The sequence below is a fragment of the Carya illinoinensis genome, chromosome 3, assembly GCF_018687715.1.
Source record: "Carya illinoinensis cultivar Pawnee chromosome 3, C.illinoinensisPawnee_v1, whole genome shotgun sequence".
Classification (NCBI taxonomy): Eukaryota; Viridiplantae; Streptophyta; class Magnoliopsida; order Fagales; family Juglandaceae; genus Carya; species Carya illinoinensis.
In genome coordinates this window covers 11,236,192-11,259,152 of record NC_056754.1, presented here as the reverse complement: position 1 = coordinate 11,259,152, position 22,961 = coordinate 11,236,192, and the positions used below count along the sequence as shown (strand labels likewise).

The window sequence follows — 22,961 nt, the reverse complement described above, 5'->3', positions numbered from 1 at the left end:
TTTTTTTTAACTTTTTCTTTCACTATTTTTTTAAGCTATTTAAACATTTTTAAAAAATAAAAAAAAAAATCACATATTCATTTAAAAGTACTTACTTAATAAATAAATAAAATTCGATAAAAATTCTCTGTAGAAATAGTATTCTCCTATTGTAAATAACTGACATTCTACCCGTAGATGAGTAGATAATCCGGGCCCACCTATCTATGATTCTATAGAGAATCTGAGAATATGGAAACGTTTGGACATGCAAATGATACATAAAATCCTCATTCCATTCTCAAATACTAAAATTATTTTTTAATTTTAAATTTTAAACTTTTAAATTTTTTCATTTAATCATTTTTATTTAATTATTACCTAATCAGTATCCAAACATAAAAATCAATACAATTTTTATAAACTTTACAAAAAATAAAAATCAATACAACTTTTATAAACTTCAAAACAAAAATTATATTAAAAAATTATATTCAAATAAATTTTTAATTTTATAATTTTTTATGCAATTTTTTCTCTCTCATTTTTTAAAAAATTCAATAAAATATCTTAACTCAAATTATTTAACAATTATTCGCACTTGAAATGTCCAAACGACTCCATATGTAACGTATAGAATTGGAAATAAATGTAATATACTTGAAAAGAAGAAAAAAGGGAATATCAGAGCAGTTTCCCATGCATATGAATGCCAACCAAAGACGAGACATTTACAAAAGTACCTTTAAACTCTAACTACATTTTGCAGAATTACTTGGAACTCAGTATTCTCCGCCTACAGGAAGTACCTCCAATTTCTCATCGAGTGTTAGCCAAATGGGATTACAGATTGTGAAAAAATTATTTAAAGCAAAAAAAACTGGGAACACAGATAGTCCCGGATCTTGTAATAATCCTCACACAAAGGGCCTTCAATGAGAATTTGCTGAGGACCAGAAGCGCCACCCTGCCAAAAACAAAAGGAGTTAGTGGTGAAGCTTTTCATCTGCAAACTGGCGAGGAATTCGTCTTCGTTTATAACTGATACTGGATTGAAAGCAAGACGAATTTCATTTTAAGTTGCACAGCTGAAAACAGAAATGTAAACCAGAATCACTCACTTTCTGGCTCGCATCCCCAATCTTGCGTAGGGTCACATACTCGCCGCATCGTAAAGCCCCACCAGCAAATTCAACCTGTAAACTTTAACAAGTTATAATCTTTTTCCTCTATTAAGCACATCCGAAACTGGCCTGAAGTTTTCCCAAGCCTGGCTCCAAGCCACAACTTATTTGGAGAGATTTGAATAGTAAGCTGAGATGAGTTGAGTTGAAATGAAAGTTTGATAAAATATTGTTAGAAAATTATTTTTTAATATTATTATTGTTTTGAAATTTGAAAAAATTGAATTATTTATTATATTTTGTGAGAATTTAAAAAATTTTTAATAATTAAGATGAGTTGGAGAACTTTTATATCTAAACCAGACCTAAGGGACCAAACTTTTTTACAGGCCAGACACATCGGCAGTCCAATCGACTGACACGTCTTGATCATTGACCAGCTCATTTCAGTTTGATAGTAGAGAATTTTAAGATGAAAATTTTGAATTTTAAGATAAAATATTAAAATATTTATATTTGTTTTGGGATTTGAAAAAATTGAATTATTTATTATGATTTTGATAGGGATTTGTGAAAATTGTAATGATGAGATGAGAATTTTGTGTTTGAGATGAAAAATTATGATTTTTGGTTTGGTTTGGCATTTGAAAATTTTCATCTCAAATTCAAAATTCTCATCTCATCATTACAACTTTTTCAAATCTCCATACAAAATATAATAAACAATTCAACTTTTTCTTAACTTTTTCAAATCCCAAAATAATAACAATATTAAAATATAATATTTTAACATTTAATCTTAAAACTCAAAATTCTCATCTGAGAATTCTCACTGGCCAAGCAGAACCAATTGGGTTTTGCCATATCTGAGATATTGATTGGTTATTGACCATCCCCACCCCACCAACCCGCACAAAAAAGAAAAGGAATAAAAAAAGTGAAAATTTTAAGCAGAGTGGAGAGACTGTACCTGGATGCCCTTACTGGATAGAAACTGCTTAAAATCTGCCATTTTTAGATCACCAACAAGAACAGATCTATGCGTTGGTGCTGCCTTTGAACACGGAAGTAAAGACAGCATACCGTTCTCTGTCTTCCCTACCTCCGCATCAACCCAAGCTATTTCATAATCTCCGAGCTGTAATTGCACTTAAATCAGATGTACTGGGGATGATATAATATTGTTGAGCAAAAAGACTACTGCATCCTCACCTTCTTAAAGAGCACATTACTCATCAGCCTCTCAGAAAGTTGTACCTATATATCATGTAGGAAAAATATGAGTTTAGTTTCTGAAAAAATTGGCCCACGAAGAAAACAGATTTATCTTATTATACCTTGTAAGCACACAAATCAGAGGTGACATCAATTGTTTCCTCAATATGGGGAGCATAAACATGAGGGCAAACGTGTTTCAAGCAGTGTTGCTTCAAATGCTCTGTGGCCTCCGCAGATCCATGCACCAGAACCTCCAAGGAAAAAAGTAAAAACCAGTCAAGACTCCACATGCAAGTGCCGAACAAAAACCAGAAATGACACCTAAAAAATCAGTGTCACCCCTTCCTACCACTGTAGAGCTTCACATGTCTTCAGCCAGCCCCTTTTAGACCACTTACAACCTCATTTAGAAAACTTCTAATTGTGCAGAAAAAAGTACTGGACATCCAAACAAGCATGATAACTTGTAAATTTGCACTACTTATGTGACTCAATTGTTACATAATCATGTGAAAAGCGCACATGCAAAATGCATGTGCATGATCATGGTAACACAACAATTGCAAGTAATGGCATGTTATGAAGGAACAAGGGATGCTAAGCAATATAGACTTCAAAATCTTGACCTTAACTAACATAAGTTGAATAATAATTGGGGAAATTGTAAATTAACGAGCATAAAATGCATTCTCACTAGCTTTAGGGGAGCCACATGGGAGAGAATTGATTTAATAGAACGCCCATCGGAACGGCCCTCAAAGTCCATGTAAATCAATGAACACTTCACTTGCACCTGAAAAAGCCAAATTCAAGAAACCAAAACAACATCACATCAAGAACTTATGAGAGCCTCTACGCCCAAAAGAAAAGTTGTCCATCATTTCAAGTTTTCAAGCCACATTATAAAGAAGCACAGGCAAAATATATGGCAATGATTCCACATTCATAAAATCTTAAATGAGGTCCGATATTTCAGCATGTTTCAATATTAAGTAAAATTTCATCAATATGAGCTATTTTTTATGAACCAAAAACAAAAGATACTTATAAAAAATTATTAATTAATATATTCCTTGAAACGCTACAATAAAGCACGCTATTGCTTTTTGTTCAAAAAGACTATCACATGCGGCGAAGAATGAAGATTTAAAATGAATTTTTTATAAGTAATAAACCTTTATTAAAAAGCACAAAAGGGGCAACCCCACAGGATCTGTACAAGAGAGACACCAATATAGAATGAGAACAAGGTACAAGAAGGAAGGGGCAATATCAAAAGGGAAACACATTTTCCTCCTATAATAATTATTATAAATAGCATAACAATACATAATAGCCAGAATCAGATTTCTGATCAACATAAAATACTATTTCCTACCATGAAAACCATATTGATATAAAACTAAAATATAATTGATGATCAGCATAAAATACCATTTTCCTACCTAGTACCTTGAAACCACATTGCAACGAAAATAAAACAGAAATGACTCGGTGACAATTATTTTGTAGTCTGTGACAGAACTTACCATGACCAATTAAGAGATATAACTCTTTATATAACCCTAAGCCAGAGTTGAACTTACTGTTAATTCATTAGAAACAACTTTTGAAGGTTTTGTATCAAGTATCAAACTGGCAGATCCATCATCAAATTTTCCATCTGCATTGCCACCTACCTGAGATAGAGAAGAAATTCAGTGGAAGATTCAAACATAATACGCACAATTCTCCATCTATCATTTTAAGTCTTGATGCAATAATGCAGATATGGTAGTACAAACATTTTCGCAAAAAAGATGCACTCAAGTGATAACATGTTTCAGCTGAAGGACAAAGCTATGCTCGAAACACTAGCATAAACCTAGCAAATACTGTTAGTTTATGCTACCTTCTCTTTATATATCAAACAAATTCAATGTTAGGCAGCTAGCTCACAGAGTTATGTAAGCACATTCAGACAGCTGCACTGGGGAGGATCTTGCCCCAGATAACTCAAAGAAGAGAGAAGTCATGGAGATACAATGGTGTTGTATGCGCAAGTGGAGTGGGGAATCCGTGGATCATCTTCTACTCCGTTATAAGGTAGCTAACTCTGGCAACCTGTGCCTAGTCTATTTGGGCTGATGCCTAGACAGGTGGTTGATCTATTCGCATGCTAGAAAGGGCAGACTAGAGTGGATGACTTCATCATAGTGAGACCTCGTGAAAAATAATATTATATGTTTGCTGTGGTACATATGAAGAGAAATAAATGACCAACAATTTGAAGATAGCACAAGGACCATGAAAGACATCTATGCCTTTTTATTTTCAGCTCACTTTACCATTGGGGGACAACCTACCTATATCTTTTTAGCTTTAGCTTCCAGGAATTTTTTATCTTTTTTGCTTTTGTCATTGGGATTATCTGATGTATACCCTCTATCTCAATAATTCCTTGTTCATTTTTCAATTAAAAAAAGGTTCAATTTTCAGGTCAAGAGCGGGTTCCTTACTGTACTTTTCCATAATTTTCGATGAACCAACAGTACTCAAATGCAGTTTTTTTTTTCCCAAATGTGATTCTCCATGTTTTTCGTCTGTACTTTTTGCAAAACCCAGCATATTCCATCTCCCTATTTCTTCCCAGCTGCTCAGAAATTGAGAACTGGTACAGCCACCTCTTCAATGTTGTCACTTAACCCGAATGCTACATTTCTTTTTCTTTTTTTTTTTTCTTTTTCTTGTTCTTTCACAGTTCACTGTGATCCCATTTCACATGCTAGAAGTTTTAATTTTCCTTCACACCAAAGATAGTTGAGCACAGTCGTTACTACCAAGCAGCTGTTCTTCAAATTCCAGAACAAAAAATTGCAGCACGCATTGACAAGTCATTGTTCTATACAACCCAATAATTTGATAAAAGGGCACAAGTAGTCAACAATATTCCTCAATGGTTTGGGGCTACATGAGTTCCTTATATCCATTGTTCATACCTAGATGTGGTCTCTAATCTTTGTATCAGGCTTTTGCCTTCTTTTGATAATATAATTACTTTACTTATCAAAAAAAAAGTAGTCAACAATATTCCTGTAAAGTAAGCTACTTAAATATCAAAATTCACAGCATACAAAGAGGACTATATCCCACAAATAGAACTTACGTGCATTCCTGCTTGGTCCATGTCTTCGTCCTTGATAACATAATCATCAGGATTTATGACTTCACCGAAATCATCCCACTCTGAAGCATTCTCATAAAAAGGAAACATCGGGGCAACACTGGTGGATGAAGGAACAAATCCATCAGTTAGTATGTCCCGGTATTTACCGCCATGTTGAGCAGCCACTGAGAGGTACAGTCAGGAAGATTCAGTATATACCCCAGAAAATGGTGAAATAAAGTGTAGAATGAATCTCAATTTGGTCAGGAATGGAATTGTAATTCTTGTTATCATACCATCTGGCGAAGAATGAGCTTTACTAACATCAATGACCATGGGATCGCTCACATTAACATCAGCCCCATGAGATGCTTTTGACTCCTCCTTGATGAGAGCAGCTTTTAATGTTTCTTCCTTTTTTATTCGGTTCTGCTCTTCCTCATAAGCAATTAGCTCCTCTCCAACCAAAGGAACCCTCTTAGACATGATGACTTTAACAGCTTTTGGAGGTGGATCTGCCTGGAGTATACGAGCTAATGTGGCAAACTACATATTTACTGTAAGGCGTCAGCACATTCCTATTTTATTAGAGAAAAAGCTATTCCAAATAAAGCTGCAATGGAATAGGGATAATATACAGTAGTGATATCATAGTTACATGTTATGTACATGAGTACTAAATGCAATATAAGGCCGACTGTAAAAACCCAATTATTTACAACATTTCTCTTTGGAAAAAGACTGCATATTTATCCAAATGGAAAGGAAACCAAGAACTAAAAGAGAAGAGGGGACAAATAGAAAGCTTATCTCACAATGCTTACAGAAAATTCAAATTGTCTGAATAAATCTTAACAACATGTATTCTTACATTCACGTGCATATAATATCAGTAGCCGCAAAAACCCAATGCAGAAAGAAGTTTACTGATCCTTAGTAGAGGCATGTTATCAGTAAATTTTTGACTTATTGACAGGAAAGGATTCAAAATACAACAGAATCCTTGACTATAAAAGGAAACTAGTACAAATATCTCTTATTGAAACGGCGGTGAAATAGCAGTGAAACAGACTGGTGCTGTTTGTGCACAAATAGCGGTGCAACGGCGGACCATCTACTTTTACATTGTAAGTTTGCTCGAGATATCTGGAATTATTTTTTCAGCAAAATGGGAATGGCATGAGTAATGCCGGGTAGGGTGGTTCAACTATTAGCAAGTTGGAGAGGGATCACTAGGACACCACAGATCACAGCTGTGTGGAAGATGGCTCCTATATGTATTTTTTGGTGTATTTGGAGTGAAAGAAATGAAATACATTTTGAGGATCATGAACGTTCCTTGGAAGAGTTTCAGAGTTTTTTCTGGAAGACTTTTTTTTTGTGGACCATTGCTTTAGATTTGAATGGTCTCAGCTTCCATGATTTCCTTGTACCTATTTCTAGTTCTTAAATAGGTGTATTCACATGTATACTTCCAGTGTACCTAGGCAACGCCTATCTTTATATCAAAAAAATAACTTATTACTTATCGGAAAAAATATATATATCTCTTATTGAAAAACTAATTGAAAATGATGCCAGTTGAACCACCGTGTAATCAGTTGAAAATACCAGAACAAGATGCTATACGATTGACCAAGGAAAAGATGCTTTAAGAAGTTAAGTTAGCAAAAGGCAGCAAAACTAAGTAATAACAGCAATCAAAATCCGGGAAAGAACATAATAGAAGCAGAGAGTCAAACAATATAATAGGGAAAGATGAAAGAACTGGAGAAGTGTTTGTGATATGTAATTATTATTCGCAATGATTATCATTTTCTAAACATCATAAATAGTTGTAGCCTCTAAGGCCAACCGGATAGATGCAAGGCAATCAAGAAATACACTGCAGAGCATAGCTGAATGGCAATTCAAAGAAAAGTGTAATAAGAAATTCATGCACTCATCCAAATCTAGTACAGAACAATCTGAGGACAACATAAGGGAGACAACTTTCAAATGATTTAGAAAGCATAATAAGTCCAAAAATGGTCAATTCAAGTCAAAGATGCACTGAAGCAAGATAATAATCAAAGGGAAAAATATTGTTTTGGCAGAGAGTTGTGTTTTGGTAGTGAGGTAATCTCAAATATTCTATAAATAGTAATGAAAAAGTAAATAAAAAAAAAAGTCTTGAATAGTAGTACAAAATAATAAAAAGTATGTGAAAAGTAATGATAAAATAATAAATAGTAGTAAAGTATTCTCAGTGAGAATACCTCACCACCCAAACCAGCACAGTATAGCATAGAGGAAAACAACCTTAGTAGAGACAGTTGGCCAGGGGCAGCTCAATACAAATTGAGGCCTAAGGCGAAATTTAAGTGAGTCATTCATAATTATAATACAATAAAATATAAATTATTATATGGAACATTTTCAAAATTTTCAATAAAATGAGATTTTATTTAAAATCTTTAAATAAATTTTTTTTGAATTTATATTTAATACAACTTAAATGAGGCTCAATGCAAATTTTGTGCCTCAATTTAGCAAGACCTTAAAAAAAATAGCTTAAATATAAATAATTCATTCTATTAAATATTAAATTTAGTATCAGGAGCCTTGCACACATTGAAAAATCTAAAAATTATTTAAAATTTTATTTAATGAAATGGTTTTTATTTAAAAATAAAAAATAAAAAACACCTCATTTTAGTTTTTGGGGGTCTTACATAGGGTGGGGGGGCCTTAGGCAATGGCCTAGGCTTTACCATTGAGTCAGCCCTGCATTTGGCTGATAAGACACTCTATTGCCAACCCAAGTTGAAAAGGCGAATAGCAAGCTAGAGAATTTCTATGAAAACATATGTTCACCTTGACACTTTAAGAATGAACAGCAACATTAATTTAGACCTCATATTCATGGTAAATATTACATGGGCAAAGCAGTTTGATTTCCTCAAGAGAGAGCCATCATGAAGCAATTGATTTCTTTGAAAAGAATGCAGCAAAGATGAAATGGTAATGAAATTAAACAGTCTTCATTATATTAGCTGAACTGAAAAATTTACAAACGTGATAATAGAGGACAGCGACTTCTCAAATTCCAGCTGAAAATATAGGGACTTGCAGTACACTCAGTCACGAAAGCTATCAATATCTGAATTTCGAAAATACTACTCCCAATTCATTTTCATAAGTAAAACACAGCTTAAAATGCTAATCTTGGAAAATTCAACAAACAAGGTCTTAAAAATATACCTGGCCTCTGTCAGTAAAGAGCACAAGATTCTTCGTATCAGACGCCCATTCAACAAAAATATCATGAGAAAAACCTACTTCCAAACTCGCCATGGATGCAATAACAACCTATTTAAGATGTGTAAATCCTTTCCATCAGTAGTGGGCAAAAGTGAAGTTAAGGGGTGCAAAGGTTATCTAACCTTCGGACCATCTGGAGCATTATCAAGTTCAGTCTTGTTAATTAAAAGTGTGACATGCCTGCAAGTGAAAATACCCATTAAGCAACATCACCCAGCAACATGAATAACAAATCAGATAGGGTACATCTTTCTCAAGTACACAGATATATAGAAAACAAAAAAATAAGGTTGCATTAAATATGAATATTCTAAGGAAGAATCCTCATTAAGAAAGCATCACTTACTTTAGATGAAAGGGATTTTCACGATTTTGTTCAAAAGATTTTGCAATCGAATCACTCATCCACTCAAGGAAACTCTTGATATAATCGATTGTGCTAGACGCAACATATGTAAGAAAGAATATGGGATAGTTCAAACTTTTATCTGTCCAATACTGCAACCATCACCAAAATCCTATGTTAAAATATTGACCAATGGTATTTGCATAAGGCAGGATTATGTATACTTAGCCAGACCAAGAAAAATAGCATCCCTCCTACTGACCTGTTCTAATATTAGAATAAGTTCCAATACTCTCCCAGCGGTATCAACTGGTAGTAATACATTTCCTCCAGCACCTAGTGTTTTCTTTATAGTTTCTAAATCAACCAAGAAAGATGGCATAAGAATTAAAAAATAACAAAGATAAATTATAAATAAATAAAACATGTTCATTGGCAATCTTGAAACCTATAGTTGACATCCACGACTAAATACCATGCATTCATGCATGTGTTTTATAAATTCAAATTGAGATAAATGAAAATTACAAACAAAAAGAGAGAGAGAGATGCTATTCCTAGAGGAAATAGCAATATCGTACCTAGCTGACAAAAGCATGGGCTTAAAGGGGGATGAAAAGTTTAAAGATCATAAGAATTAGTACCTCCAAACTCATTCTCCTTTTCACCACGTCTATATGGCTGATTGTTTAGAGCATTATAAGCATCTGTTATTAGAACGGCAGGCCGCACAAAAGATGCTAGAACAGTTCCATTCAAATGCCTAACAAAAACAAAACCGATAAGTACAATTTTCCAATTGTTTTTATTGGCACCAGGTGTCTATGAACAGCATCCCAACTAATCCCAATGGTGCACAGGCCCTTGACAAGGAGTTTTCCACAAGTACATCTCAGGTAATTCAATAGAAAAACCCCCCAGTCTGATAGTCCCTAGAGATTGTTTGCACCCAAAGGGATTTGAAACTTAGACCTAGGGGGAGCATACCCCCACGCCCAAGCCCTTTACCACTTGAGCCAACCCCTAGGGGTTACAATTTTCTGAGTTTTTAAAAGGTATATAATAGTATTGCTAATCTTATTAAGCAAATTTTTGTAAGAAAACGTAAAACAGATACAAAAACACTTATCCCAAAGCATGGAATGATGGGGATACTTAAAACTTTCTAACGTGTACAAGATTTTACTTAAAATATCAGCTTTCAACAGTACATAACGAGCATAAATGAGCAGGAGGGGAACAAAGTGATTTCCAACAACCAAATTTAGAGTACTTGAAAAAACTGTGCCATGTCTAAGTTGATTTGATGGGGACGCAGTTCCCTATGGTAATGTATTACAGCAAATATGGTGCAGGTAGTTGGAAGGAAGGTTTACCTTTCTTTGCGATGGTTTAAGTCAACAGCATATATAACATCTTCACCATCCTTTGTTATCTTCCATACAGTACCTCCCAAAAGATGCCCAGCCACATGGGGTGCAATCACAATCCCCTCCCCTTTGCCTACAATTTTTTTTTTTTTATAGTTAATAAGAGAATTTTATTCCAAGTAAATAGGCATAGCCCAAGTACACAGGATGTATACAAGTAAATACACCTAAATACAAGCTAAACCAAAACACAACTAAAGCAAGACATTACAACTGTTCCCATCCCTTACAAGATTCTTCACCCAAAAACTTAAAACAATTATCAGGTTAACAAATTAAACTACAAAAAGGAGAGGAAGAAGAGAAAAGACAAAATAAGAGCGTCAATGTATTCATAATATATTTCACATTAACAATCTACAGAAATTGATCAACATGAATAGCATCCAATTGTCTTGAATAGTATCAAAACATGATGAGCGAGGCAAAAGCTCCTATAAAAATGCTAACATGCCAAAGCACTCAAAACAGACTATGCCTTAAGTGAGAGGCAATGTACCTTCTAAATTAATAAACAATTCACTTTAGACACGTCAATGTTCTCACTAGGTACAGGACCACATGGACCATCTAGTCTCAATTTGTACCACCTGTACATCAAAATCTTGGAGAACAGACAGCAGAAAACTAGCAACCCTTTCTTTTCACACCCCCCCCCCCCCCCCAAAAAAAACAAAAAAAAAAAAAAAACCCCAAAAATAAAGGTAAAAAAAATAAAACTCAACTCATTTAAAGCCTTGTTTCTAAGAAAGTGATCACCATCAACACAAATGCATACCGGAGAGATGATGATTCTGAGAGTAGGTTAGTCTGGTCACCATTTGGAAGGCAGAATCAATATCATCTAAAGTAAACAGTTCAAACTCCGACACTTGCTGCACAGAAAGAGAGAGAGAGAGAGAGAGAGAGAGAGAGAGAGAGAGAGAGAGAGAGAGAGAATTGTATGTCAAATTTTCAGACAAGATGTAAGCACTTGCAAAATGAATAGCACAGGTTATAATTTTTAATTTAGAATTCTCTACTCTATAGATATAGTAATGTTCCACATATATTCATTCATTTTTTTTTTGATATCCTTGGGTGTCTAGGCCAGCTTGCGCGCACCTTGACTAATTCCATGGGACCCTGAAGTTAACGGCCAGATAAACCTCTAGTGGCCCTGAGAGGACTCGAACTAGTGACCATTGGGGAGCAAACCCAATGCCTGACCAATTGAGCTACCCCTCAGGGTTTTCATTCATTTCTTTACATCTTTACTGATCATATATAACATATGTAGAAAAGTATTATATAAAACTTACTCCCTCATCAAGTTAATAATTTAATCACCCATTTCAAGTTAAGATGAGTTTTAAGATATCATAATCAAGTTCATAGTATGCTAAGAATAAGCACTTAGTCAACAGTCAACAAAGAATGTGCAACAATACAGGATGAAAACTTCACCTTCCGCGCGAGATACTGATCGTACATTGTGAGGAGGCCCAATCTGTAAACAGGCTCAGTAGAATAAATCGGAGCGGAGAGTCCAAGCTGTTTCATGGCATACGGCAAGGCACCAAGGTGAAGTGTATCCGGATATGAAAGCAAGACGGCATCTATTTTTGATGCTATTCTGCACACCAGTCCAATCTTGTGTTAAAGTGGTCCTCCCCCCCGCGGGAAAAATAAAATTGAAAACAAAATGCAACGGAACACTTTGTATGGAACATCAGCTCCATTCTATCAAATTCTATTTATATTTCCGCCACGTTCTCAGTATACAAACAAGGATTGGGAGTTTACTCAAATAACAATTATTTTCTTGTGAACTATTACACGGAATTCAACAGGAAGTCAAGCACTTGCATTGTTCAGCAACTGGTTCAATTTGTTAAATTAAATTTTAAAAGAAGGGTAGACTTCAATCTAAGAAATTTTAAAGTTAGGTTAGACAATGTCCACCACAGAGCCTCCGAAAATTGTTTTGTTGTTAAAGAAAGAAAGTGAAAAGAAGAACAAGAATTGAAGAGAGTACTTGGAGAGGGGCTGAAGGAGAGAGGGATCGAAGAGGTCGTTCCAACCACAGTCGATGAGGAAGTTGAAACCGTCTATGGAAACTAAGTACGACAGCGGATTCTCGTTGTACACTCCGCACACCGGAGTCACCTGCACCGAAGTTCCCATCTCTCTCTTTGTCTCTCTCTCTCGGAAACTCTCGCTTTATTTATGGAAGGTGGTCGGCGAGCAAGCAGTCGAGCAGCGTCCTTTCAATCGTTGTTTAAATGAAGTAGGCGACTAGCGAGTGCCTTTAGTTTGCTTGTTTTCGTAGATCCACGCCGGTGTTCCTACGGCGTCGTTTCGGCTTCATTTTAATAGTCGACCATGGAATGAAGCTTTTTAAAAAAAAAAAAAAGGGTTTTGTTGCTCATCATTGTTATACACGGTACATTAATTTTTTATTTTTTAAAATTTATTTTTATTTTATTCTTTTCTAAATTAATAGTAATTGATTTCTTCCCTTATGATCCAAAAAAATACAGAAATGATAGAACACCTGCATTGATTTTTTTTTATATATAACTTTATCTGAAAAATAATATTCATAATTTTTTAATTATTATCCTTTTATTATTTCTTGATGTATCATCATTTCAAAAAAAAAAAACCTCTTTCACCGTGTGCTCGGAGACTGGATAGTCAAGTTGATGATCATCCATTTCATTTTCTTGAAATCACGAGATGAGATTTACACAGTATAGCCGAACGTTGGTAATAGTCAAGTTGCCTCAATATCTTCGAGTGCATGTCTATCTCCTTCAATCCAATACTAACCCTATTCTTCCAAATATTGAACCTTCATTGCCGTATAAACGTAGTTTGCATTATTTGCGGCCATGGATAGATTTTGGCGCATCACACATTGACACTCTCTATTTCAGACGGGCCATTAGTGTCCATACCATGCAAGTTCACCAACAAGGTGAATTACGACCAAATGCTCCGAGTAACCTTTTCTTTCAGACCATCCCGAGACCTTATGTCTAGATTTTAGTGTGGAAAATGGAAGTGTATCTCGTCTCAAAAGAAAATTCATAACAGGGCAAGACAAGGTTTGCATAAATTTCCCATTTTCATTGCTGGGGAATTAAAGCGAAACATCTGATGCCAAATGTTTGATACCAAAATAAACATATATTTGTTGATTTTCTGAAGTTTGACAAGGAGATGGCTTTTATATGAATCTACAACCTCTAAAAGGCACCGAGCAGTCTCCTTGTGTTGGACCGTTAGGCATCTCAAACTTCTGTTTGGCGAGCTTTTTCGTTTAGGTTTGGCATACTTCCTTCCCATAATTCCATTAGCTCCTTCCTCATCCAAGAGATCACGATAATAGGTCCCAGTGTAGAAGGTACCTACATTCACCGAAATAGGGAAAAATGTTTTAAGTTAGAGGGCACAAGGGTTCTTACTTGACATAAAACTACTGCTCAACTGGACTAGGTAAGTGCCCTCAAAATTTGATACAGTTATGTTACTGGAGATGTTTTTCTGGAAAAAGGTTCATAAAATAAGAACAACCAGTTTTTTTCCCCTAGTGTCAGAGTTTAAGATAAAAATATCGTACTTAATGCCAAAAAATTCAGTTCTTACAGGAGAATCAAAATCGTTTCCACCATTTACTAGCCATAGGAGCGTACAATGGTCGCCAAAAAAATATATTGACTTGATAATTTGAACCATGAAAGCTTACACCCCAAAGAAGCTTGTAAATGGTAACTTAGGTTGGTAGAATAAACCAATCAATGTATATCAACAACAGAGAAAAAGAATTTGCATCAATTTCATGATTGCATGAATGAGAAAACGTCACAAGGATGGCAACACAAAAATTAAAGAGAAAAATTACCAGATAAAGAAGTGCAGGTTGAGGCGAGTGAGTCAAAACACCAGCAGCTAAAGCGGTTACCAGCCCGATCGCATACCCAGCAAGGGCATACCATATGTATTTGTGCCCCTTCGAAGAATTTATGTCCGAGAGATTTACTGAATCCCTGCTCTTTCGATGATCAAAGCAGAGAACTAAAGCCAAAAGCATGGAAGGAATAGCCTGCGACAAGAACATTAGCCAAAGAAAATATAAATATTCTTTTAAGATATTATCAGATACAGAACAATATACCTTGATACATCTGAGAGATATACTGAATAATGCCAAACCTCTTGTAGACAAACTCCAATTAGAGCAAAGCTCTTGGCTTTACATCAAAAGCATTCAAAGTCGTGCAAGATGTTCTTATATTCACTCCATATAATACATTCAATATGCGAAGAAAATTTCGAAAACATACTCACAGCTGGGCATTACTGTCAATGTTCAGGATAGCTTTGCCTTAGGCGTATCGATAAGTTGCCTTATTTTGGCAATCTAACCCATCATGACCAGAGCAGGCAAGTTTTACGGGGCTTGAAACCATTAAGAAAGGATAGATAAATCCTAATCGGGTTCATGATGGTTTTGGAATAGGGATCGCAATTTTGGCCACAAGGTCTTAATGGGGCAGATTTTCCCCATGCAATTAACAAACAAGATGAATATACCTCTTTATTAAAATCCAACCAAGTTTCTTGATTGGGACAGGTGCTGACCGCCCACCACCATGAGTATCACACACAAACACACATATTGATATGCATGACTTAGTATTCAGGGTATGCTTCTAATGAGTGGCTGGAGGCAATTGTGGGAGGTTGAGCCACAGGCCTACTAGTGCCAACCGCAAGTCTGGGAGACGAGGGGTGTCAAGATCACACTAGGGTGGGGGCTGGGCCATGTCATGGAAGAGCATGAAGAGATGTTCCAGTCCTTGATCCTGGATTTACAGGAGAACATCTCTTCCACATTAAATTGCAAGAAAGTACTGACTGAAGGTGATAATGATCATATGCAACAGAACTTCCAGATTTGGTAAAACCTACAGTAGCACAAATAGAAAGAAAAGGATGCCATACCATGTCGCCTAGCCCAAGCATCATGAAGTCTGCAGCATTTCCTCCAGGAACTGCTCCACCCAACAAATTCCTAGGGAAAACAATCTTCACAGGCAACTCCAGCTTCTTTGTAATCAATTGCAGCCCAGGAAGGCTCAAACTATTAGCAACTGTATGGACAGGATTCAATGCTTGTTGCGTTGCCACTGAGACCATGACATTTGCCCCAAAAAACCTCTCAGAGAAGAAAACCCAGAAAATGTCATATACAAATAAACAAACGAGAAGCATTGCACATATTTTGATGTTCGGGAGACGCACATGGCTCACGAATGCAATGCATATGGAGATGCCCAACAAATTATTTAATATCCAATGGCCAGAAACAAGCCAAGCGGCAACAACACCAGAGCATGCCAGGAATAATAACCCTTGAATTCGTGTAAATGACTTTGAGCAGCAACGAGACACAAATGGGTCGGTTAAACCAAATTGTGACCTTATATATGCAGCATAAGGATATAAGCAGAAAAAAAGGGATGAAACGGAGGCAATGGCTGTAAATGCAGTAAGGAGTTGTGAGACAGAAGAGAACAGGTAGAACATCAAAAGCAAACTGCAAGAGCTCATTATTGGGATCATTAGAGCTTGTGACCTATCTAATGTGATGGATGCTTCAAATAAGTTACGGTTTCGCTCCATCTCCTTCCCATAATTAAGAGCCCGAAATGCAGATCCAAATGATGCAGCTACTGCAGTCACAATGAGCGTAATGGGTGCTGGCTCCAGCAAATATAAAAGTTTCCACAGAGGCTCCATAACTTACTTAACACTCAGTTCCTTCTAATTTATGATCTTCAACTTGTCAGTCTTGCATTAATAAATATCAATAGAGAAAGTTCTCAATTACAATGTCTGAAACCAAAGTTGCATTGTCTCCCCGATAACAACTTGATCAGAGAAATTTATACAACCTGCAAAGAAATCATATCAAGGAAGTGCGTAAGAGTGCAACTGGTATAACTGGAAATAATAGAAGCTAAATCAACTAAAAAAGAAGCTAAACTTAACTCATAGCTTAGTACGGCAGTTGCCTGATAAAGCAGGAAATGTAAGATTCATAAAACTTTAAACTTGATGAGTCTATGGGGATTCCATTACAGCAAGTGCTTATGGATAAACAATAGACAAATTGAGAGAGAAAAATGGAGAAGCTAATGCAATGAGAAGTCCATTTTGGAATTTCCTATTATATCGTCTCTTTGATGAAACGTGGATGAGAAAATATTAAAAACGGCTCTCAAACATTTTCTATCATTTCAACCAAACATGTTTCCTCAAAAAATAACTTTCAAAAGTTTTTCCTCCATTTTCTCTCTCTTCTTCGTTTTAGAAGTGGAAAGCCAATTCACTAAATACATTCCAGACATGTGTCTTTTGGTTCAGCATGGAATACGTTAATCTTCAATGCCTTTTCCTTTCCTTTGCCTACGTTTCCTCAGCAGCCCAAACAATGAAAACATTAAGCAACAAGAAATTCTACTCGTCTTAAACTACATCAGGCCCAAACTTTTATACCTTCCATTTGATGGCCCAGAAATAATAGAAATTCAAATAAGTTCGCAATTCTTTCCTAAAAAATACTACATTCGAGCTTAACATTTCACTAATTCTTTAACATGAAACCAATACAGACAAAAGAGTCAAAACTTTTTTATTTAGTTGCTCATCATCTAAACAAAGTGATAAGACCCAAAATGTAAAGCTTCTCAATTACTTTCTCCGTTTTTTTCAATAACAAATCAGAGCATTGATACCAAAAACCCAACATGCAGAGCTTCCAAAATAGATAAATAAAATCGGTGTATGCACACGATTACATATCTCGTGTCTACAGATGAAAGAAAACATATACATAGTATATACAGCTGAAGATCTGAAGAAACAAGGGGTTGGAATTAAGAAACTAGGGTTCTGGGAGGTGATCGCTGAGGGGGTTTCCGGGAGGACTAACCTTGGACTTCTGGAAGAGTATGAAAAGCCTGCAATGGAGGTATTTCGAATGATCTTTAGGAGTTCTATTTCGAGGTGTTGCTAATATGTTTAATATTGAAATAGGTTGGACGAAAAATAAAATATTATTTTAAAATATTAAAAAGTTTAAATTATTTATTTTATTTTATATAAAAAATTATAATAATAAGATAGAATAAGATAAAATAGATTGAAAGTGTTTTTCTATCCTCAAACAGTGCTATGTGGTCCAATTGTTTCGAAGCATTACAGTGCTATTAGCATATTACGCATCATCAGCAAATAACATTTTACTAGCGTTTGGATTTAAAATATCTAATGAAATAATAAATTATTTGAGTTAAAGTATTTTATTAAATTTTAAAAAATTCAAAAATTCAAAAAATATATTATGAAATTCAAAAATTATTTAAATATAAATTTTTAATATTATTTTTATTTTGTAAATTAAAAAACAGTAATGTTACTAGCCTCATATTTTATCTCTTCAACGTTACCATTATTGCAATTAAACTCTTTTTTATCTTTTTCTTCAAATATTTTTTAAATATTTAAAATATATATATACAGATTCATTAATAATCACTTATATAATTATTAAAAAATGAAGAAATAAAATTAGAAGGTTGGTTATAGTTTTTATACGAAAATATATCTCGTAGTTTGTGTTAAATTCACCCAAAAAACAAAAAAGCGCAGTTTGTTTGGGCCCAATGGAGCGTGTGCAGGGCCAGTTCTGAACTGGATATGCAATGGCATTTAGACCCATTGATGCTTTAGAAATCAGGCACGAATATAAGCAATCAACAATTGGCTCATTTTGAACTTATTAAATTAAGTTTTGGTTTCTGCTCCGGCGATTCGAGGCGATTCGAGGTAACTGTCAGTAACCGTTTGGTGTTTGTTTGGATAGTGCAGTTTGTCTCTCTCTCGAGTTGATGAGAGTGCTTTCTTGCCTCTAGTGCAAGTAGGGGTGCTACCCGCACCATACGGTGCGGGGTAGGGCCCCCCCGCCCCCCGCCCCCGCATGGGGCGGATGGGGAAAATCCCCCCCGTCCCCCGCTTCCGATGTGCGGGGGCAGGGTACCCCGTCCCGCATGACGGGGTACGGGTGTGGGGGGCAATCCGTCCGGCCCCCCGCACCCCCATTCTAGGCCTTGGGCCCAGAAGCAATTTCTGGGCCATTTTGGGCCCAGAAATCTCAGCAATAGGCCAAAATGGCCCACAAGTATGTATTTTTGGCCCAAAAATACCTTGTAGGCTATTTTCATTTTTCAACCCATAAAATTATAAGTAAAAAAGAAAAAAAAAATTTAAAACTCAGATTAAAAGAAAAAAAAAAAGTGTTATGTCTAAAAGTCTAATACGTAATAAACTAATAATAATAATTAAGCTATTACAAAATTGAAAGGCTAAACAATTACAAAATTACAAATATAAAAGTGTCCAAAGGGCATTGTATCAACATTACAAATTATTGAATACAAAATTTTTACAAATCATTAAAAATTGATCATTTTAAAGAGGCTTGTCAGCTGTGGCTTGTCTTTGAGTCAAGGGGTGTGACAGTTGGAGCGGCCCAGGCTTGAGCACATTTTTATGTTGCAGAGGTGCTAGACGTCTCATGTGTTACTACAAAAATTAATATTAAAATTAATAACGATGAAATGGAAATGAATATAAAAAAATTAAAATAATAAAATAAAAAATAATTATCAGGTGGTCCAAATCCAGACTGATCACCACCCTCATCGGTCTCCTTAAAATCTAAAATATCCGGAACATGAATATCCTTTCCTATCGTCCAACTCTGTGTGCATATCAATGCCTCTACAGTTGTAGGAGACAATGAACTACGGAAAGGATCCAATATACGATCTCCGGTACTAAAGGCTGACTCTGAGGCAACGGTGCTAATAGGGATGGCCAAAATATAGCGGGCAATCTCAGAAATGATGGGATATTTCTTTGAGGCATTCTTCCATCATCCTAATATATCGAAATGATCATCATCATCTTGGACCATATCCGCTGACAAATAGTTGTCTAACTCAGAAACAACTTTCGTAGATTGATGGACTAGTGTGGGATTCTGTGCGAGGGTCTTAGTCCACGGCATTCTGCGCTTCTTTGTAGGAGGCCCGGTCACGGTGTCTGTAGAAGGAGTTGGGGTCGGTGTATGTGTCTTCGATGTAGTACCACCCTTAATTGCCATAAACTCATCAAACAATTTTTTCAGGGTATCTCGGGCCAATTCACCAATAATGTCAGTCCATACCTGATTGTGAACAAGTCCCAACCCATATAACAAGCCTGAAACTTTCAGACGGGGATCAAGAATAACAGCCACATATAAGAAAATATTCATTCTAGTCAAATCTCCCAACACTTGTCATACTTTAGCATCATGGTCACTGTCATCCCCCTTCATCCTTTCATTGGAACCCCTACGCATATCTTCTAATTCTTCTTTTACCCTACATATTTGTTGACAAAACTCATGGGATGTAGGGTACAAAGAACCAGATATATTCAACGTGACATCATAAAATAATCCAAGAAAATCAACGAAAGTAGAAACTACCACCCAATCATCATCATTAGGCTTTTGTGATCCCCCGTGCTCATCAAAGTATTTGACATATTGGATGTCTTCATCACCCAATAATTGAAAGGCTGAGCCGCCTCCAACATCAAGAAGGTTGAGTTCCATCCGGTAGGAACATCAGTACAAAGACCCTTCTTCAATGTTATGCCCGCAGCCTTTGCAGCAATTTTGAATTTCTCCAATCTAGAAAGAGAAGACCTCACCCATTTCACAGCCATTCTAACTCGTGCAACCGAGTTATCAACATCTTTCAACCCCTCAGTCACAATTAAATTCAAAATATGTGCAGCACATCTAACATGCAAGTATTCACCACCCAAGAATGTCTTATTTGCATCTTTAAGATAATTCTTTAGATATCTCAATGCGACATCATTAGATGACGCATTATCAACTGACACAGACAAAACCTTTTCCAAACCACACTCCTTTATTGCGGCCTCCAATGCCTTTCCAATCGTCTCACCCTTATGATCAGTTATTTGACAAAATTTAATAATCTTTTTGTGCAGAACCCAATCAGCATCAACAAAATGCACAGTCAACGACATGTAATTCATATTTTGGATAGAAGTCCAAGTATCGGTAGTGAGGCAAACTACCAAACCCGCGAGTTGGCCCCTCAAAACATCTTTATCACGAAGGTACATCTTCTTAATATCCTTTGCCACAGTGTGACGAAAAGGAAGTACAAATCTGGGTTCCAACTCTTGGACAAATTCTTGGAACCCTTTACCCTCCACAAACTGAAAAGGCAGCTCGTCCATGATAATCATACGAGCTAACTTCCTTCTACACTTATTGGGGTTATACTTCGTATACCCCTTCAATGTTGGCCCCCCGGCCCCACTACTCCCATCAGCCATTTTAAAATCTAGTCTAGATTGACCCTTCTCTACTAAGGATTTTAAAATTGGACTCTTCTTGCATTGTTCCTCTAGATGGACCTTCAGCTGGGATGTACCATGTTTCCTATAGTGACATCCATACATTTTTCCACAGTGATTACATTTAGCTTGTGGGTTGTTGGGGTCCCCACCCTCTAGTTTGGTAAAGTGTTGCCAAACTATAGATACAGGTTTCTTGCCCTGTGTGGGCTTCGGAGCAGGGCAAGGTGTACTCGTTATAGGGGTAGGAGTAGGGTTAGTTTCTGGGGTAGGGGTGTTGGCTGGGGAAGGCGAGCTATAACTGAAATTCGAAGATATTCCTGATTCTCCAACAAAAAAAAAAAAAAATTCAAAGTGCAATCCAACACAATCAGCAAAAACTACATACATAACTATTATTGATGTATTAAGTACTTTTTATATATAATGATGATAATATGAATGGCTACACTATAATAAGTTTTTACACCTCATATAAGCAATTCCAAATAATTTGATTAGGAAGAGTCGAAGAGAGATGCTTCATATTTTTAATAGGCATTATTTTAATAGGCCACTTTAATAGACATTTTTTAATAGGCATTATATTCTTCTCTCTTTTCTCTTTTTTACCCTTTTTTAAGTTTTGGCAAGCGTAGGGGTTAATTTCGTGTCATTTATATATAGGCCAAGGTAATTTAGGTTAATCATGTGTACGTTATATATATCATGTGGAGTCATGAGTATAAAACTTTACCACAGTACATATGATAATTTTATTCAATCATTTAAAAATACTCAGACTTTCTCAATTCGTAATTGGAAATGATATGTACTTAAATGATTGAATATGTACTTAAATGATTGAATAAAAAAAATTATCATAATTTTAATCACCCAAAAATTATCATTGTCTTCATCACCCAATGATATCATTCAATTAAATGATATGTACTTAAATGATTGAATAAAAAAAGACATTCATGAAGGCCATATTTGATTTTATATAATTTTCAAATTGATTTTTTTTTTAATTTTAATGATCTAATAGTTATAATTATTTAAAACTTTTAAATAAAACAAAAAAAAAATGATAATATGCTTCATAGTTTTGTTCTCTCATTTTTACTTTTTCATATATTTAATTTTATAAAATTATTTTCTTAATAGTTACTGACACTAATATTAGTATATTGGTATATTTTTTAATTTTTTTAAAATCTTGAAAGATGTTTAAAAAATATGAAAAATAAAAAAGATCAAAAAGTGCAAATTTGCCAAAAACTTAATTTCATACTTTCAAGAGCAAAAACCCTAGCCAAGAAAAGAAAGATGCCAAAAACCCTAATAAATCATACCGTGCGTCCATGATGATTACTATCTCAAACAAGTTTCACAACTCCATAAATTTATATATATGTATATAAATAATTTATATATGTATATAAATAAATATATATATATATATATATATATGATTATTATGTCAAACAAGTTTAGGGTTTTTTTTTTAGGGGTTTCAATCCATGAAACCCCTAAATCAATTTAGGGTTTCGGATTGGAACCCCAATCCCCAATCCGAAACCCTAAATTGGGTTCCAATCCGAAACCCTAAATTGATTTAGGGGTTTCAATGTGATTGAAACCCCTAAATCAATTTAGGGTTTCGGATTGGAACCCTAATTTAATTTAGGGTCCCAATCCGAAACCTTAACCCCTAAATCAATTTAGGGTTTAGGATTTCAATGAAATTTACAACAAAAATGGGCAATCCGAAACATCCAAAATGCTTGAAATCCGAAACAATCACACAATTTGACAAATCAACGAATCCACAGCACACAATCCACAAATCCCATCCTCCATCTCCGATTCAACCCCATCCTTCCTCCAATCTCCGATCAAAACTCAAATATATATATATATATATATAATTT

At 35.4% G+C, this 22,961-nt stretch overlaps 2 protein-coding genes across 2 annotated transcripts; both read right to left on the bottom strand.

Annotated features, from left to right (window-relative positions):
* Positions 1 to 618: 618 nt before the first annotated feature.
* Positions 619 to 12,839, bottom strand: LOC122303253 (cleavage and polyadenylation specificity factor subunit 2). The gene is made up of 18 exons (XM_043114929.1): positions 12,563 to 12,839; positions 11,992 to 12,160; positions 11,324 to 11,420; positions 10,492 to 10,618; positions 9,760 to 9,878; positions 9,378 to 9,472; positions 9,116 to 9,267; positions 8,892 to 8,949; positions 8,710 to 8,817; positions 5,763 to 6,012; positions 5,467 to 5,651; positions 3,908 to 4,000; positions 3,016 to 3,114; positions 2,441 to 2,572; positions 2,316 to 2,360; positions 2,074 to 2,241; positions 1,101 to 1,175; positions 619 to 946 (listed from the first exon to the last, which is right to left on the bottom strand). Exons 1-18 carry the CDS (start codon positions 12,709 to 12,711, stop codon positions 845 to 847), a joined length of 2,223 nt encoding a protein of 740 aa, XP_042970863.1. The 5' UTR covers positions 12,712 to 12,839; the 3' UTR covers positions 619 to 844.
* Positions 12,840 to 13,638: 799 nt separating this feature from the next.
* LOC122303252 (signal peptide peptidase-like 1) lies at positions 13,639 to 17,668 on the bottom strand. The gene is made up of 4 exons (XM_043114928.1): positions 17,531 to 17,668; positions 15,538 to 16,490; positions 14,435 to 14,635; positions 13,639 to 13,940 (listed from the first exon to the last, which is right to left on the bottom strand). The coding sequence occupies exons 2-4, from the start codon at positions 16,333 to 16,335 to the stop codon at positions 13,824 to 13,826; spliced, it is 1,116 nt and encodes a 371-aa protein (XP_042970862.1). The 5' UTR covers positions 16,336 to 16,490; positions 17,531 to 17,668; the 3' UTR covers positions 13,639 to 13,823.
* Between the last annotated feature and the right edge of the window lie 5,293 nt (positions 17,669 to 22,961).